This window comes from Megascapheus bottae, chromosome 29 (genome assembly GCF_031878675.1).
Source record: "Megascapheus bottae isolate mThoBot1 chromosome 29, mThoBot2.hap1, whole genome shotgun sequence".
Classification (NCBI taxonomy): domain Eukaryota; kingdom Metazoa; phylum Chordata; class Mammalia; order Rodentia; family Geomyidae; genus Megascapheus; species Megascapheus bottae.
The window spans coordinates 4,738,004-4,752,996 of record NC_143537.1 but is presented as its reverse complement, the minus strand read 5'-3'; the positions used below and the strand labels follow the sequence as shown (position 1 = coordinate 4,752,996).

The window sequence follows — 14,993 nt, the reverse complement described above, 5'->3', positions numbered from 1 at the left end:
AAAATGTTCTTACAAGGTACCCACATTTCAAGAGCTCTGTATTCACGGGTGGTTAATGGTAACTCTATCAGACCCACATAGCTTTAAGCTGAGCATTTTAAAGAAATGTTTGTATGAAAGAAGCGTAGAAGGTTCTTCATTTACCTATCATTGCACAGACAGCATTGGCTTAACAGGGAACACTGAGTGATGATTGAGCAAAGGAAATCCTAAAAAGTCCTATTTATCTTGTGCCCACTCAAAACATGAGGAACAATAATTAACTAATAATCAACTCAGCAATTAACCCACCTCAAAATTTAGTAGGTAAAGACAAGAACCAACTACTTTCTCAGGATTTGGGCGCCGGGAGCAACCTGCTGGTCCAGCTGTGGTCAGGTGGAGATTCCTCCAGAAATAGATGACCCACAGTGTGTCTTTCACATATCTAAAACAGATACTGGCTGTCCGCTGGGCCTCTCTGTCCCAGACATTCAATGTTCTGCCCTAAGCTTCTCGCTAGGCAGTGGCATGTCTGGGAGGCGAAGGCTGAAGTGTTCAGTTTATGAGCTTAAGGTTGCACACCACTCCAGCACTGACAGTTCCATTCTCCATGAACCAGTGAAGAGACATACTCCACCTAGTTTACTTCTGTGTGCATATGCGTTATTTGGTTTGGAACTAAAGTATTCCTACTTGTTGGGAGGTGCTATACCACTGTGCCATGCTTCCAACCATTATTGAGCGAGAGTGCTGACTCTTGCCTGCATGTGCGCCTGCGTGCCACTCTCCTCCTAGCTGAGGCTTCCTGCTGCAGCTGGGATGGCAGGTACTGGCCTGCATCTCCAACTTCTTCCACTGAGATGGATTCTTACAAAACTTTCTGCCTAAGACAGCCTTAAACTGCTATGCTCTGGATCCTCGTTTCCCAAGTAGCTAGGATTAACAGACATAAAGAAAAGTAGGTGCTCGGCAGACTGCATTTTGACAACAAGGTATATATTGTCTAGCAATGAGGTGTTAAATAAAGAACAGAATTGAGTCTCAAAGGTAGGGCCAGTTTAGCCAGCAACTTGTAATTGTGCTTCTCACAGGTTGTGTGTGTGTGTGTGTGTGTGTGTGTGTGTGTGTATGTTTTAAACAATTTCGTTGCTTGTCCTTCTACAGCCAAAGAAAGTGAAGGATCCACTCATTAAGAAAAACAACACATATGCTCCGACAGCAACCAGCTATACCCCTAATTTGGCCAGGGGTGATCCCGGCCTAGCCACCATCGCTAAAAGTGCAACAATAGAGCCCAAAGAAGTGAAGCCTGAGACGAAACCCCCAGAGCCCAAGAAAACCTTTAACAGCGTCAGCAAAATTGACCGGCTGTCAAGAATAGCCTTCCCGCTGCTATTCGGAATCTTTAACTTGGTGTACTGGGCTACGTATCTAAACCGAGAGCCTCAGCTCAAGGCCCCCACCCCGCACCAGTAAGTCCTGTCAGTCACATTCTGTTGTTCCGTCCTCTACACTGGGAATTGCTTTCTGTTCAAAGCGCAGTGATTCCTATCTGCTTTATTGCCTCTGTCTTAAAAGAATCTGAAGGTTTCCTTATTTCCATAATTCATATAAGAACAAGAGACTCCTGACTGGCAGTGCAGAGCAGAGCAGAATATACAGCTCAGAGACAGGAGAGAGAGCAAGAGAGAAAAATGATGTCAGAAGGAAACAGATGTGACAGGAAGGGAGGGAAGGAAGTCCAAAGAGAAGAGGAAAAGTGGGGGAAAAAATAAACAGAGCTTATGTATATCACCTAAATCATTTATAGATATATATTGCCAAATATTCTTTAAAAGAAGATATTGTACATGTCAAAAATATTTTTGTGTGGGGCCAGGAGTTTGGCCTAGTGGTAGAGTGCTTGCCTAGCACGCACGAAGACCCGGGTTCAATTCCTTGGTACCACATACTTAGAAAAAGCCAGAAGTGGTGCTGAGGCTCAAGTGGTAGAGTTCTAGCCTTGAGAAAAATCCAAGGACAGTGCTCAGGCCCTGAGCTTAAGCCCAAAACTGGCAAAAAATAAAAATAAATAAAAAATATTTTTGTGTGAAAGTATTTAAGAGGATAAATTATAAATGTTTAATGTAGAAAATTCTAAAGCACCTATGTCTTTATTGCACAAGTGATGGAATACTTCTGGTGTTGCTTTCATTTTTAAGCAGATGTAGAGCTTTAATGTTTTTGTTTCCCAAACTAAACATTCTCCATATTTTATCCTTTCCACAAATCTCTAATGCATTATTTAGCTGTTAAATGCTATTTTAAAATTCATAAAAATTTTGTAGGCAAGGTTGCCATTGTTCGATGTAGAGGTTCACTTAATCCAGTGCAGAGAAACATTTTGAATAGATTGCTTTGCTACCATCTCAAGTTTTGCTACTCTTCTCGATAAGTAATCATCTTAAGAGACATCTGAATTATTTAATCAGCTAGCTTTTAGAAAACATACCCTTTTCCCATTCTACTTCCAGATAGCAAAGTGATTCAATAATCACTCTATTCTTGTTATGAAGATGTTTTTAGAGGGGCAAAAGTATTTTGCAAGCTCTAGAGTTGTTGAATGTATTCTTTTATATAACTACATCAAAAGCTTTAGATTGAAATTTATGACTAGAACACAGAAATACAATATAGAAATTATATATGTAAATATTCAGCATGGGACTGTACATTTTTTTTTACTTTTTTGAAAAGTTGCGTTCATACTATTTGCATAGAAATCACCCTGGGTAGTGGTCAGGTGGTTGAAAGCGAGGAGACATCCAGAGCCTATATTTCAAGACAGGAGCAGATAGAACATACAACGTGTGGACTGTGCACTTCTCTTATGAACGGAAGCGCCTCATTGCAGACTGCTGTATGGTGTCCCACAGCATTGAGTGGCTCTCTGCTCGAGGCCTGCCATTCTACCATTTCCTGTGTTAAGTTCTTGTAATATAGAAAGAAAATGGGAAGCATTCATTGGAGCTCACACAAAAATTCAACTGTATAGTATTGCTATATTTGCTGATATCAACTATTTCAATAAGTGCTGTACCATATGTAACATTCACTATAAAATACATGACAGAGTGTACAGGAAATAGCTTTTATCGGGTAATCTTACTACATTTCATTTATACTGTAGCAATATATTTGTAGGCATACTATGTAAGGGCTTTAAATTAAAGAGGTCCATTAAGACTCCCTATAAAAATTCTAGTCTTTCATTACTGCCCAGATGTTTTAGAAATAAATATTTATGCAGAAGGTATTTTTGAAGTCTCCTTTGTCAGAGTTTCACAGATATTTAAATTTAGTGTTGAAAATCTACAGGCCGTGGTGGTGTAAACATATTTACAATAATATGACATAAACTGTTTCTCATCATTGCCAAATAAGACAGTGGAGATCCTATCTTAGTTTTGAGCAATGGTTTTCTCTAAAAGCTGCTATCCAACGATGGAGTAAAATATAACTGTTTTCCTAAATAAACGCTGGTTTTCATTTTTAAATGTGTGTCACTGTTCGATTTGGTCTTGCCTAAATTTCATGAGCTAGTCCAATAAAGGCTGACCAAGGACATTCATCCTCTGGTATCATCTGTAGATACTATGTATAGAAAATAAAATAAATGATGGCTCTAACTTCTGTGTTGCAGTTTATCTTGTTATTTCTCGACGTTGAGCTAATGTATTTCTTGAGAGCATTTTATCTCCCAGGCTCCTCCTGGCTAGCCTTTGATCTGTACTTTGCTCATTAGATGTGAGTAATTCTTAGTCTGCTTTCTGCTATGCAATGACTGCCTTCCTCCCATTTCTTAGTTGTTGGTACATATGGGTAGCACTCTATTGTATGAACTGATTGCAGTTATCTAAGACCAGTTATTCTATGTAGCTTTTTCTACAGTGCTTTGCTAAACCATGTGATGCTCGTTAAGTCTTCCTCAAAAAATAAAGATGTACTCTTATAGAGGACAGTTCCTGCTTACCCAGGATTCTTTTTTCCCCAAAAGATGACAGTGAATGTTTATTGCACCTTAGTGCAGTGAAGTGGCAATAAAACTTAACAGGAGTCAAGGTTGTTTATGGCAGATGCATGTATTGCTTTACAGAGTTCAGCAAAAGCTCTTGATTTTATGTCTTACTGTACTCTATTATAATAAAGCTAATGTTATTCAATAATAAAATGGGATACTTGACTCTTTTCACACTAACCAAAGTCCATGCCTTCCCTTGTTGTATCACATTTTCAGGACAGAGATACCAAAACTATCCAATGACCAGTAGCAGCCTAGCAACATGGAACAGTTCTCACAGTGTCATTAAGAGTTTCTTCCTAAATGATCACTTTTAAAGATTTGCTTCCAAGTAAAAATTTACAGACAGGTACCAGTGGCTCCCATCTGTAATTCTAGCTCCTCAGGAGGATGCGATCTAGAAAATAAGTTCAGGTAAAGCCTAGGCAGAAAGGCTTCTGAGACTTTACAACTAAAAGTAACTACCCAAAGGGTGGGAAGGTTGTGTGGCTCAAGTGCTATGTGCCAGGCAAGCAAATAAGCCTACTAATGATGACATTCTTAGTTCAATCCCTAGTGCCAGAAAAAATTTAAATACATAGTAGCATTTCAATATTTGTAAAACTAATCAAAACAAAAAAATTCCAGATGCTAAAATGTTCCTAGAGCTTGCATCTATCGCTCATGCAGAGAATTTATTTCCTGATCTTCCCCTTGGGCTGTAGTTCAGCTGTTTTCGGAAACAGCCTGAACTTTCTCAGTGACTAGTATATGTAACCACGGTTGAGAATCATTATCTTAACTTTTAGTTTTTGGTTTTTTTTTTTGCTGAAAATTCCTATAACCGAACAGTATGGTAAAAAGCATTTATAATCACTTGAAAGACTGTACAATGATGTTCGATGTCATTCATTATTCAAAGGAATCAAAACCACAATGATTGTAATAAATATGCCCATTCACCAGTTATAATCAAATAAGAGACCATAGAACTCATTGCAAAGATGTGGAGAAATTTGAACCCTTACATAGCATATGAAAAAGAAAATCAGTAACACTACCTTGGAAAATGATTTACAAGTCTCTAAAACATGAAACATCCACTTAAGTCTCAATACTGCCATAAGAATAAAGACATAGATTCGCATAACAACTCCTATGTGAATGCTAATAGGTATATTAGTCTCATAAACTTTTCAGAATAAAGAAAATCATATTATGTAAAAAAAGGCAGGCAAAATGAATGAGTAACAGAAGAGACATGAATGAACTGAAAACCATTATGCTGCTCTGAGATTCAAAGTGATATGCTACCTAGGAAATGCAAGGTTCTGAGTTCAAATTCCAGTGCCACCCCCTCGTCCCCAAATCCATCGTGTTAAGTGAAAGCCAAGCACAATGACACAGCCTGAAAAGGCAAAGCAGATTGTGGATTCTGCTGCTAAAATGGGACAGCATCTGTGATTGCTATTTGTCCTGTGGAAGTTGGGGTATAACTGGAAATCTGTCAAAACTGCATTTAAACAACATGATTAATTTACTAAAGTTTAGGTAGTTATGTATTTTTAAGAAAGAACATACCTTATGCTACTGCAACAGCTATGAAATTATGCTAGTTAATGAAAGGAATTGAGTATTATGGATATCCAGTGTGTGTGAGGGAGTGCAATGTTCTCTAGGCCCTCTTACAAAACCGAATTCTTCCCAAGACACCAACATGTTTTTTCTATGTGGTAAAAAACAAAATCCAATCTAATAGACCAACTCCCCCTCCAAAAAAAAGAACAATAAAAAATAGGCTAGCACTGTTCTTGGACTTTCTCAAGGCTAGAGCTCTACCACTTGAGCCTCAGCACCACTTCCAGCTTTTTATTTTTCCTATGTATGTGGTACAGAGGAATTGAACCCAGGTTTTCATGCATGCTAGGCAAGCACTCTACCACTAGGCCAAACTCCCAGCCAACAAAAGAAATATTTTATCTCTTGGAAGAAGGCTTCTGGGACCATATATATATATATATATATATATATATATATATATATATATATATATATATGATCTAGTCCATATTCATGAGCCAGGTGATTTATTCAACACCTTGGAAGGAAGATTTAGCCCTTCTCTTGACAACCAGTGTGATCATAGTAAGCAAAAAAAAAAACAAAACAAAAAAGATGGAAAACAAACTTCTCCCTTAAGGTAGTGAAGAATTCAACACCTGATATTTTAGAAGGCCTTAGCCCAAGGGTTTTCCAACGCAAGCATGAATTAAAGTAGTGGAAATATTGCTAGCCTCAACCTGCAGTTTGCTATTTAGTAAATCTGAGCCAATGCTCACAGATTTCCATTTCTCGTGAGTCCCTCAATGTAATCCTGATGTTCACAGTGACAATGTGGAGAAACTGACCTTTACCCAGAAAATGCCATTACCAGAGCCTACGTCACAGAATCAATGGATTAACTTTAGAATTTAAGGCAACAACCCAGATGAATGAGGATAAAAATAAGACTGTGGATTTAAGCAGTAAAAAATGCTGCAAATCTTTTCCCTTTATTAGGGAAGAGATATACATTTTACTGTTAATAATGAAGAATCAATGAGACAGATCTTGGAGACATTCTCCCATTCAGTCTAAAATGAATAACTACAATAAATTCCTTCCACAAATGGAAACAGGAGCACAAACAAAATGAAGGAATAAAATTCAACGAACCTGTTAACACAGAGGTTGTCTTTCTTATCCAATAAAATTCAAATAATTTTAAAAATCAAATTGTTTTGTCCTTTAAAGAGGAAAATCAATTTCACCCCCTGTAAACTGTCCTGTCACATTCAGCACAAGTACCTGCAGGTCATTCAGGAGCGTGGGCTCCTGCTATTTGTAGCTGTGTCCACTCTGCTGTCAGCACCAGTTTACAGGTAACTTCCGAACAAAGAATGGTCTATGAGTGTTATGGTAAACTCCTGCCATCTTGGTAGATGTAAGTGCAGATTATGCTTACTTACAAAGCTCCACTTTTACAGTGGAAGATAAGCAGATCATAACGTAACACTGCCCAGATGTAGATAATATTGAAGGTTGTAAGATGACATTGTTGAAGATAACTGGATATTTAATACCATGATATCTCATAGTAAAGGGTACTAAAAACGTGTCTTCATCATTCTGTTGAATACTTTTTGTAACAAGACTCTGCAGCCTCTAAAAGGTAGATACCTAAGCTTGTTAGTGATTCTCTGTTACTCAGGACTCATATTCTTTATACAGATTACTTCTGGTGGTTGGTAACTAAATAAACTTTGAACATGCATTTATGAAATCAGTTGTTCTCATAAAACCAGCTTTGTAATACAAATAAAAATTATGAAAGCCATAATCCATAAGTCCTCAACTAAAAGTAGATCCAGGATTGTGGCACATATTTTTCAACTTCTAACAAGAAATAAAAATATGAACTAACAGTCCTATGTTTATGTTGTCATAGCCCTTAAGTCTTCTATTTCATAAACAAAGAGAAATATTTAAAAAGATGACACTATAGGAATTGTTTTCTAGATTAATCAACATGTAGACCTTGAGGATGAATCTACTAAGATTAAATCATTGAGCTAATATATGTAATAAGCTAACTTTGTATCAGGAATTGTGCTAGACCTTAGATACAGGAAGCAGACAATAATATAGCCGTTCTAGGATCATACCTCCCTTTCAAAGCATTCAGATAGTGTGTATAGTATATAAATATAATAGTCCAAACTAAGTTTTTCATATATATGAACACAAATATGAATGTCTTCAAAATCACATGCCTACATATATACCTCAATTCCTACACCCTCTGAATACGACTTTATTTGAAAAAAAGTTCTTTAGTTAAGGATCTTAAAGGAGAGATCATATCTATCACTCAATGTAATGACAGCTTTTAGACAAAACAGGAAGATTTAACACAGACATGGAATTCTTTTTTTCCATATATTTTTATTGTAATTAATAGAAGAGTTACATTATAGTCACCAAATAGAGGGTGCATTACTTCCCATGCATTCATACCTTTCTCATGTCTTGGTCCCCATTTCCCTTCCCCCACCTTGCCCCTCATCTGGTTTTCTCCCCTTCCCTATCCTATTTCAAATAACGAAATAAACATATATACAATATATCAGATTAACAAGGTGAAATATTGTAACAATATGAGATAACCAAGAGACAGCAAAAGAGATGAGAAATAACATAGTACATTAAGGACAATAATCACTCATTATATGGCTTTTGTTTCTATATCCTGGAGGTCGTTTCATTTAGCGTCACACTATATGGCCTTATGTATCTAGGTTTTGCTCTATTGGAAATCTCTGCTAGGAGAGCCCAAGATTTCTACTGATTATGACAAATGAGGGAAACCTCTGAGCCTATGTTCCTTTGAGTCTGGCTTACTTCACTTAATATGATTTTTTCTGTCTTTCCATTTCCTTACAGATGGGACAATGTTGTTCTTTCTGACAGCAGCATAGAATTCCATTGTATATAAATACCACATCTTGTTGATCCACTCATCAACTGAGGGGCATCTGGGTTGGTTCCATATCTTTGCTATGGTAAATAGTGCTGCAATGAACATTGTTGTGCTAGTGGATTTAGTATGTCCTTGTTTCTGGATGATTGGGTAAATACCAGGTAGTGGAATTGTTGGTTCATAGGGGATCTCTATGTTTAGTCTTTTGAGGAACCACCATACTGCTTTCCACAGTGGTTGAACGAGTTTGCACTCCCACCAACAGTGTAGTAGTGATCCCTCCTGGCCACATCCCCTCCAGCAACTGTTGTTAGTAGATTTCTTGATCCTGGCCATTCTAACTGGAGTGTGGTGAAATGTTAGAGTTGTTTTGATTTGCATTTCTTTTATGGCCAGCGATGTCAAGTATTTCTTCATGTGTCTATAGATCATTTTATTTCTTCTTCAGAGAAGACTCTCTTTAAGTCTTTGGCCCATCTTTTAATGGGATGGTTGTTTCTTTGGAGATTAGTTTTGGAGTGATTCAATTTTTTGACCTGTTGATATATTTTAGATATGAGTCCTTTGTCTGTTGTATGGTTAGTGAAGATCTTCTCCTACTCTGTAGGCTTTCTAGTTAGTTGGTTAGCTATGTCCTTTGCCATACAAAGCTCTGCAGTCTAATGCAGTCCCACTTATCCAGACTTTCTCTGATTTGTTGTGCTTCTTGGTCCTTATTAAGAAAGTTTTGACCTGTGCCAAGGAGACCTAGTGTATCTCCTATTCCTTCTTGTAAAGTTTTCACCATATCTGCTTTTACCTCGAGGTCTTTGATCCACTGGAGTTAATACTGGTGCAGGGTGACAAAGAAGGATCCAACTTTAGTTTTCTGCAAGTGGTTGACCAGTTCTGCCAGCACCACTTGTTGAAGAGGCTGTATTTCTTCCTATTTTTTTAGCTCCCTTATCAAAGATTCGGTGGCCATAAGTCCGTGGGTTAATATGTGGGTCCTCAGTTCTATTCCATTGGTCTTCAGGCCTGTTCTTGTGCCAGTACCAAGCTATTTTGGTCAATATAGCTCTGTAATAGAATCTGAAGTTTGGTATCAGACATGGAATTCTATAGAAAGGTGGAGACAGAGATTGGAATGATGCAGCTAAGAAAATCTTGAGGCTCCTAGAATTAAGAAAAGATGAGCAAAGGCTCTCCCCAAAGATCCATGGGAAGGGAATGAATGAAATCTTGATTTATGAAGTGAGATAAATTTGTGATAATATCTTACAATGGCCGGCCATAAGAAATTAACACCAAACACAAAGAGACTTCTCCTGGCTTCAGAGGGCACAGTGCTCTTTCTAAACAACCAAGTGGATATTTAATTGTTATTAGGACCCCTGTAATGTGCAAGTGACCTGCATAGCAAGATTCAGGCCTTCCCTATATCAGGGAGCAAAGGAATAAAACTCCTACCTTAAGAAATAGAGTACTGTTCTCTAGCAGTACACTTAGGTTAAACAACAAATTAATTTATATTTTTTATCTATAAGAGATGAGGATAATGGGAAAACCTTGGTAAAAAGACTATGAAAGAGAAAGAAGGCATATGTAGTTGATAAATGTATAAACATTATAATGTGAACAAGTTTAAAAACAATAAGGGATTCTTTCACTTTTAGACTAGTATCTCTATCATATTTTCTAAATCTATCAACTGTCAAGCACAATATTTAAACATCTAACATTAATAATATACTTTAAAAAAATCAAATCTCAAAAAGATGACATTCTTCAGATTAGAACTAGAACCAGGCAAAAGGCAGTCTTGATTCTCAACAAGACAAGAAAGGACATTTTCTTTTCTAAAGAAAAGACAAATCCCCGATGTTGGAACCCCTCTGTGGTTGGGACCTGTTTGCTTTTGTTGTTGCCAAAGGTTACTGGGACACCACAGAAACGACAGATTGTCTGGAGATGGTGAGGCTGCTCATGGCCCAAGGCGGCCGGACAGCCTGGGGAGCAGCCTTCCCCAACTGCTGGGCCTGGTGCTCTTTAATCGGGGCTGCTAAGTGATCCAGGTGGCGTGGAGTTTGTACACCGTAGTATAACATGGGAAAAATAAGTGAGTCTTCCCTTCCCAACTGCTTCATTGGCGTCTCTTCACTGATGCAAACGTCCTCCAGCAAAACTGGATCTGATTTAAGGAGAGGTCATATATCCCTTTCTGATCCATAAGAGTAGAAAATCAATTCAGATAGAGGAAATAAGATGACTGAATATTGAGGTACAAGATTTCACACAAACAGTAGACGTTGTTTATCCCACGTTAGGAAATGGCAGAAATGCTCACATGGTAATATGTGTCTGAATGGATTGTAGACGGGATATGCAGTTCTATCCTTTCATTGTGCCGAGAATCTGGTCTCCCTTGAGCTCCTGACAGCATTTTTGTGCTAAATCCTAGGTCCCTTTGGAGATGGGTCTCAGTGGATAGAGTTCAACCCCCAATGTCTCCTCTACCTCTGTGGAAGAATTTTTGCTTCTGCTCTAGTTCTAAATCTTAATTCTTTTCATTAGATTCCTAGTTATGTTTCATTTTCCTCTCATTCCTTTCTCTGGAAAAGATCCTTTGAGGAATTTTGAAGTTGAGTCACTTAAATGGGATGCATGAGAACTAAACTGTCACAAAGTCCATATGAAATAACATTTACTAATTTCTTACTAGCCACCAGGTACTTATCATGTGACCCAATTATTAGTCCTATTTTATAAAACTTAAAAAGGAAGAGGTAAAGTAAGCTAGGCAAGTCATAAGTGGTTTTAAAATTCAATTTGGGATTTATAAAAAAAAGCACTTAAATTGCATTATTCAAGTAGAAAACACAAATTTTAGTGCTGAGCAGCTGGTGAGAATTCTTTTTCCTTCTTCAGCCCTTGACTTGCACATCTGTAAAATGAACAAATATGGTCAAGCTATCTTTAAAAATATTTTTTTATGGGGCCAGGAGTTTGGCCTAGTGGTAGAGCGCTTGCCTAGCATGCACGAAGATCCGGGTTCGATTCCTCGGTACCACATACATAGAAAAAAGGCAGAAGTGGTGCTGTGGCTCAAGTGGTAGAGCTCTAGCCTTGAGAAAATCCAGGGACAGTGCTCAGGCCCTGAGCCCAAGCCCAGGACCATCGAAAAAAAATATATATATATATATATATTTATATTGGTCTTCTACAAATTTTTCAGTTTTTCTACAGATGTTCAGTCAAACTGGAACAGTTTGATTCAGAAAGCCAACTATAGCATAATGCTTTATTTCAGAATTCAAATGAGAAATATATATCCCTCCTTTTCATAGGTAATTTATCTTCCTAGGCAGACATTGCTAATCCATCACCACAGTCTTTCATGCCAAGGCTAGAGGAGGCCTCATTATCCTGCTAAAACTCAGAATTGATATATGAGGGGAAAATGTCAGCATATCTATGTAGTGATGAAATACTAGCAGCTTTAACAGTCAACACTGTGAAATACCAAGTTTTCAGTGTCAGGGTCAAAGTATCCTCCTGATTTTTAAAAAATTCCTTGCATCCTATCTATCAATCAGGGATCAAATAAAGTGTGTGTGTGTGTGTGTGTGTGTGTGTGTGTGTGTGTGTGTGTGTGTGCACTCGCATGCACATGTGCCAGTGTTTCTGCCACACAGATCCAGTTCTGGCTTTGAGGTTGTTAAGTGGAGATAAGAGTGCTCGGACTTTTGTCTTTTCCCCACCTAGTAGTCAGAGGATGGATATCTTTAGGAAATGAAGGGAGTTTATTTGAACTGGCTAAATCACCACCCCAGAGAGAAGAACAGCGGCAGCCGGATCACAAACCACAGAGGAATGAAGAGATTGCCAAGGCACTGCAGTGCCAGAGCTGCTGGTATTGGTGTTGGGCTCCACATCTCACAGCTTCTGCACCAATCACCTCTCCCCTTTGAGGTGCTCTGTTAGTCACCCAGTCTTTAGAAGAGTTGCATTGTCTAGTTTGGGCCATTTTGCTACCCCGTAGAGTATCACTGTTGTTTCTAATCCTAAAAGCATACTGTGAGATGGTATGGCTAACAGGGGAAGAATGCCTTTCTGAGGAAACAAAAAACTTGCCTAGATTGAAGAGCAACAAGTTCAAGAGAAGTTTACTGCATCACAATATGAAATTTATACACTGAGGGGAATGGTATGTGCCTACTTTTTTTGTTAAAAAACGAAAGAATGAAAGAAAGAAACAGTAGTTCAATGGGATGAAAAGGGAAAAAAGAAAGCTACACATGTCAGAGTATTTAGCAAAGGTTGACAAATACAGACTGATATAAACTAAATGCAGAGCTCTGTGGTTACAAAGTATTAGATATTATGCCAGTCTGAGATCTGAGGATCGTGGTTCAAAGCCAGCTTGGGCACTACAGAGCCTGTCAGACTCTTATCTCCAATTAACCTCTAGAAAACAGAAAGTGGGGCTTGGCTCAACGGCAGGGCAGTAGCCTTGAGCTGAATTGCTCAGGGACAGGACCCAGGCCCAGAGTTCGAGCCCCAGAACCCACAAAAGAAATATTGAATATTAAATATTTTCTATGCATCACAACCCTTGAGTTTTTAAAACTTGCCTTTCATTTGATGCCTCTTATAATAATTTGTTATACTTGCACAATTTCATAGTTTTGCTGCCTAATTAGCAGTAAGCCCCCTCTCATGCATAAGAAATGAGCAGTTGTTTAATTTGTAGGAAAATCTAAATCTGAGTGAAAAATGAACATGTGTTTCAAATGCATAAGGTAGAAAACTTCAGTGAACGAGCATGCACAAGTAATGGCAGTAATATTCAAACGTTTCAGCTTTGTTAAAGAGAAAAAAATAGTTTTACACAGCTCAGAGTTCAGCTTCTTCCTCTTCCACAACTCTACTAAGCATAGAAGCAACCTTTGCTTCTTTTGAGAAAATAAAAATAATTTCCTGAGAACACTGAATTTAACAGCAATTAAATGGAAGGCATGAATGTTAAGATTGGTAGAGCCTGTTCTAAAAGAATTAAGTTCTCTTTCCTTGTAAAGCTTGAATAATGGAAGCCATGTTTTTATATAACTTGTGTGTTGAGGAACAAAGAAAAGAAAGGAAAAGAAAATCACCCAAATTCCTAAAGCAAAACAAAAGAATAAGAGAACTATTGCAGAGCTAGAGCAGGACTTGGGAGTTTCTGATGGAATCTATACTCAGCACACTATGCACAGCCACAAAAACAGAAAATGAAAATGCCGAGCCCAGGACTCAAGAGAGTCAGAATTGAAATATAAATTAAATGTAATCATGCAGCGTATTACCACCTCTGGGCTTACACAGCTCAAAAACCCATTTCAGCATAAACACAGAACTCGGCGGATCCATCCATAACAAGCTGACCTCCTCAGAAGGGAAAATAAAATGATCTATTTTCGCAACTGACGCTGACTCTTGAGGAAGGGAATATATGTGGGCAGAGTTGGCACAGGGCTAGGATTCAAATGAACACTTCAAGTTTGAGAGAATATCATCCTGTAAACTCTTTCTTTTCGTGTCTCTCATGCATCCCCTTTTCCACATGGAACAAGGGATGAATAAGATGAACTCAAATGGAGAGGAATGATTGTGTTCAGAAAGAAGAGATTCAAATGTGATTTAACACATTTCCGTTCTGACCAGAAACAGTGTGTGTGAGTATGCACTATGTTTATTGTCTAATCGCAATATCTAAGTAGATTCAAACGTAAGTTCCCAAGCTCTGGGTACTTATGGAGGTGCTAAATGGTGAACACACGATAGAGCTAGTACAGCTATGCCATCTTACCTGGGAACATTTATGAGACTTTGATGCAAAAATGCCTTCTATGATTGGGTATAGCAGTGAATACCTGTAACCCTAGCTACTTGGGAAATGGAGGTAAGAAGATCTAGGTTTCAGGGCAGCTTGAGCAGATACCGAGAGATCCGAGATGAAGAGCAAATACAAAAGAACTGGAGGTATGGCTGAAGTAGCAGAGTGCCAGTCTAGTAAGCAGAAGGCCCTGAAAACAATCTCTGGTTGCATAAAACGAGGGAGAAACAAAGACATCTGAGGCCCTCTTAGGTCATAGAGAGGTCTCTATGCAGTTGCATGCATAGAGGTTCCATGTAGGGTGCAGAACAAAAGTTAGGGACACAAAAAGGGGCAGAGCCCAGATGGTGGAGAGGAGTCTGAACCTTGAGGCATATATATATATATATATATATATATATATATATATATATATATTTGCTTTTCACATAGGATAGTGCATTTTGATAGATTTCATCCTATATGGCGCATTTTTAGAGGTAAATTAATAACAGTATTTGAAATTTCCATTTCAAACAGCTTGTCCCTCTTATATAGCAAAGCAATTGTATTTTGAGTAATAACACTTTATCCTTCAATCTTGCTACATAATTGCTTAT

The 14,993-nt window shown here is 38.1% G+C and overlaps 1 protein-coding gene and 1 long non-coding RNA gene across 8 annotated transcripts in view; one reads left to right on the top strand and one right to left on the bottom strand.

Moving 5' to 3' along the window:
• The window catches only part of Gabra1 (gamma-aminobutyric acid type A receptor subunit alpha1), a 48,265-nt gene extending 44,076 nt beyond the window's left edge, over positions 1-4,189 (top strand). The window contains exon 10 of the mRNA XM_090321092.1: positions 1,147-4,189. Coding sequence (XP_090177218.1) covers positions 1,147-1,458 — 312 coding nt within the window. The 3' untranslated portion in view covers positions 1,459-4,189. The remainder of the gene's footprint in view (positions 1-1,146) is intronic.
• Positions 1-14,993, bottom strand: part of LOC150044548 (uncharacterized) — a 604,944-nt gene that overhangs the window by 151,534 nt on the left and 438,417 nt on the right. The window lies entirely within an intron of this gene.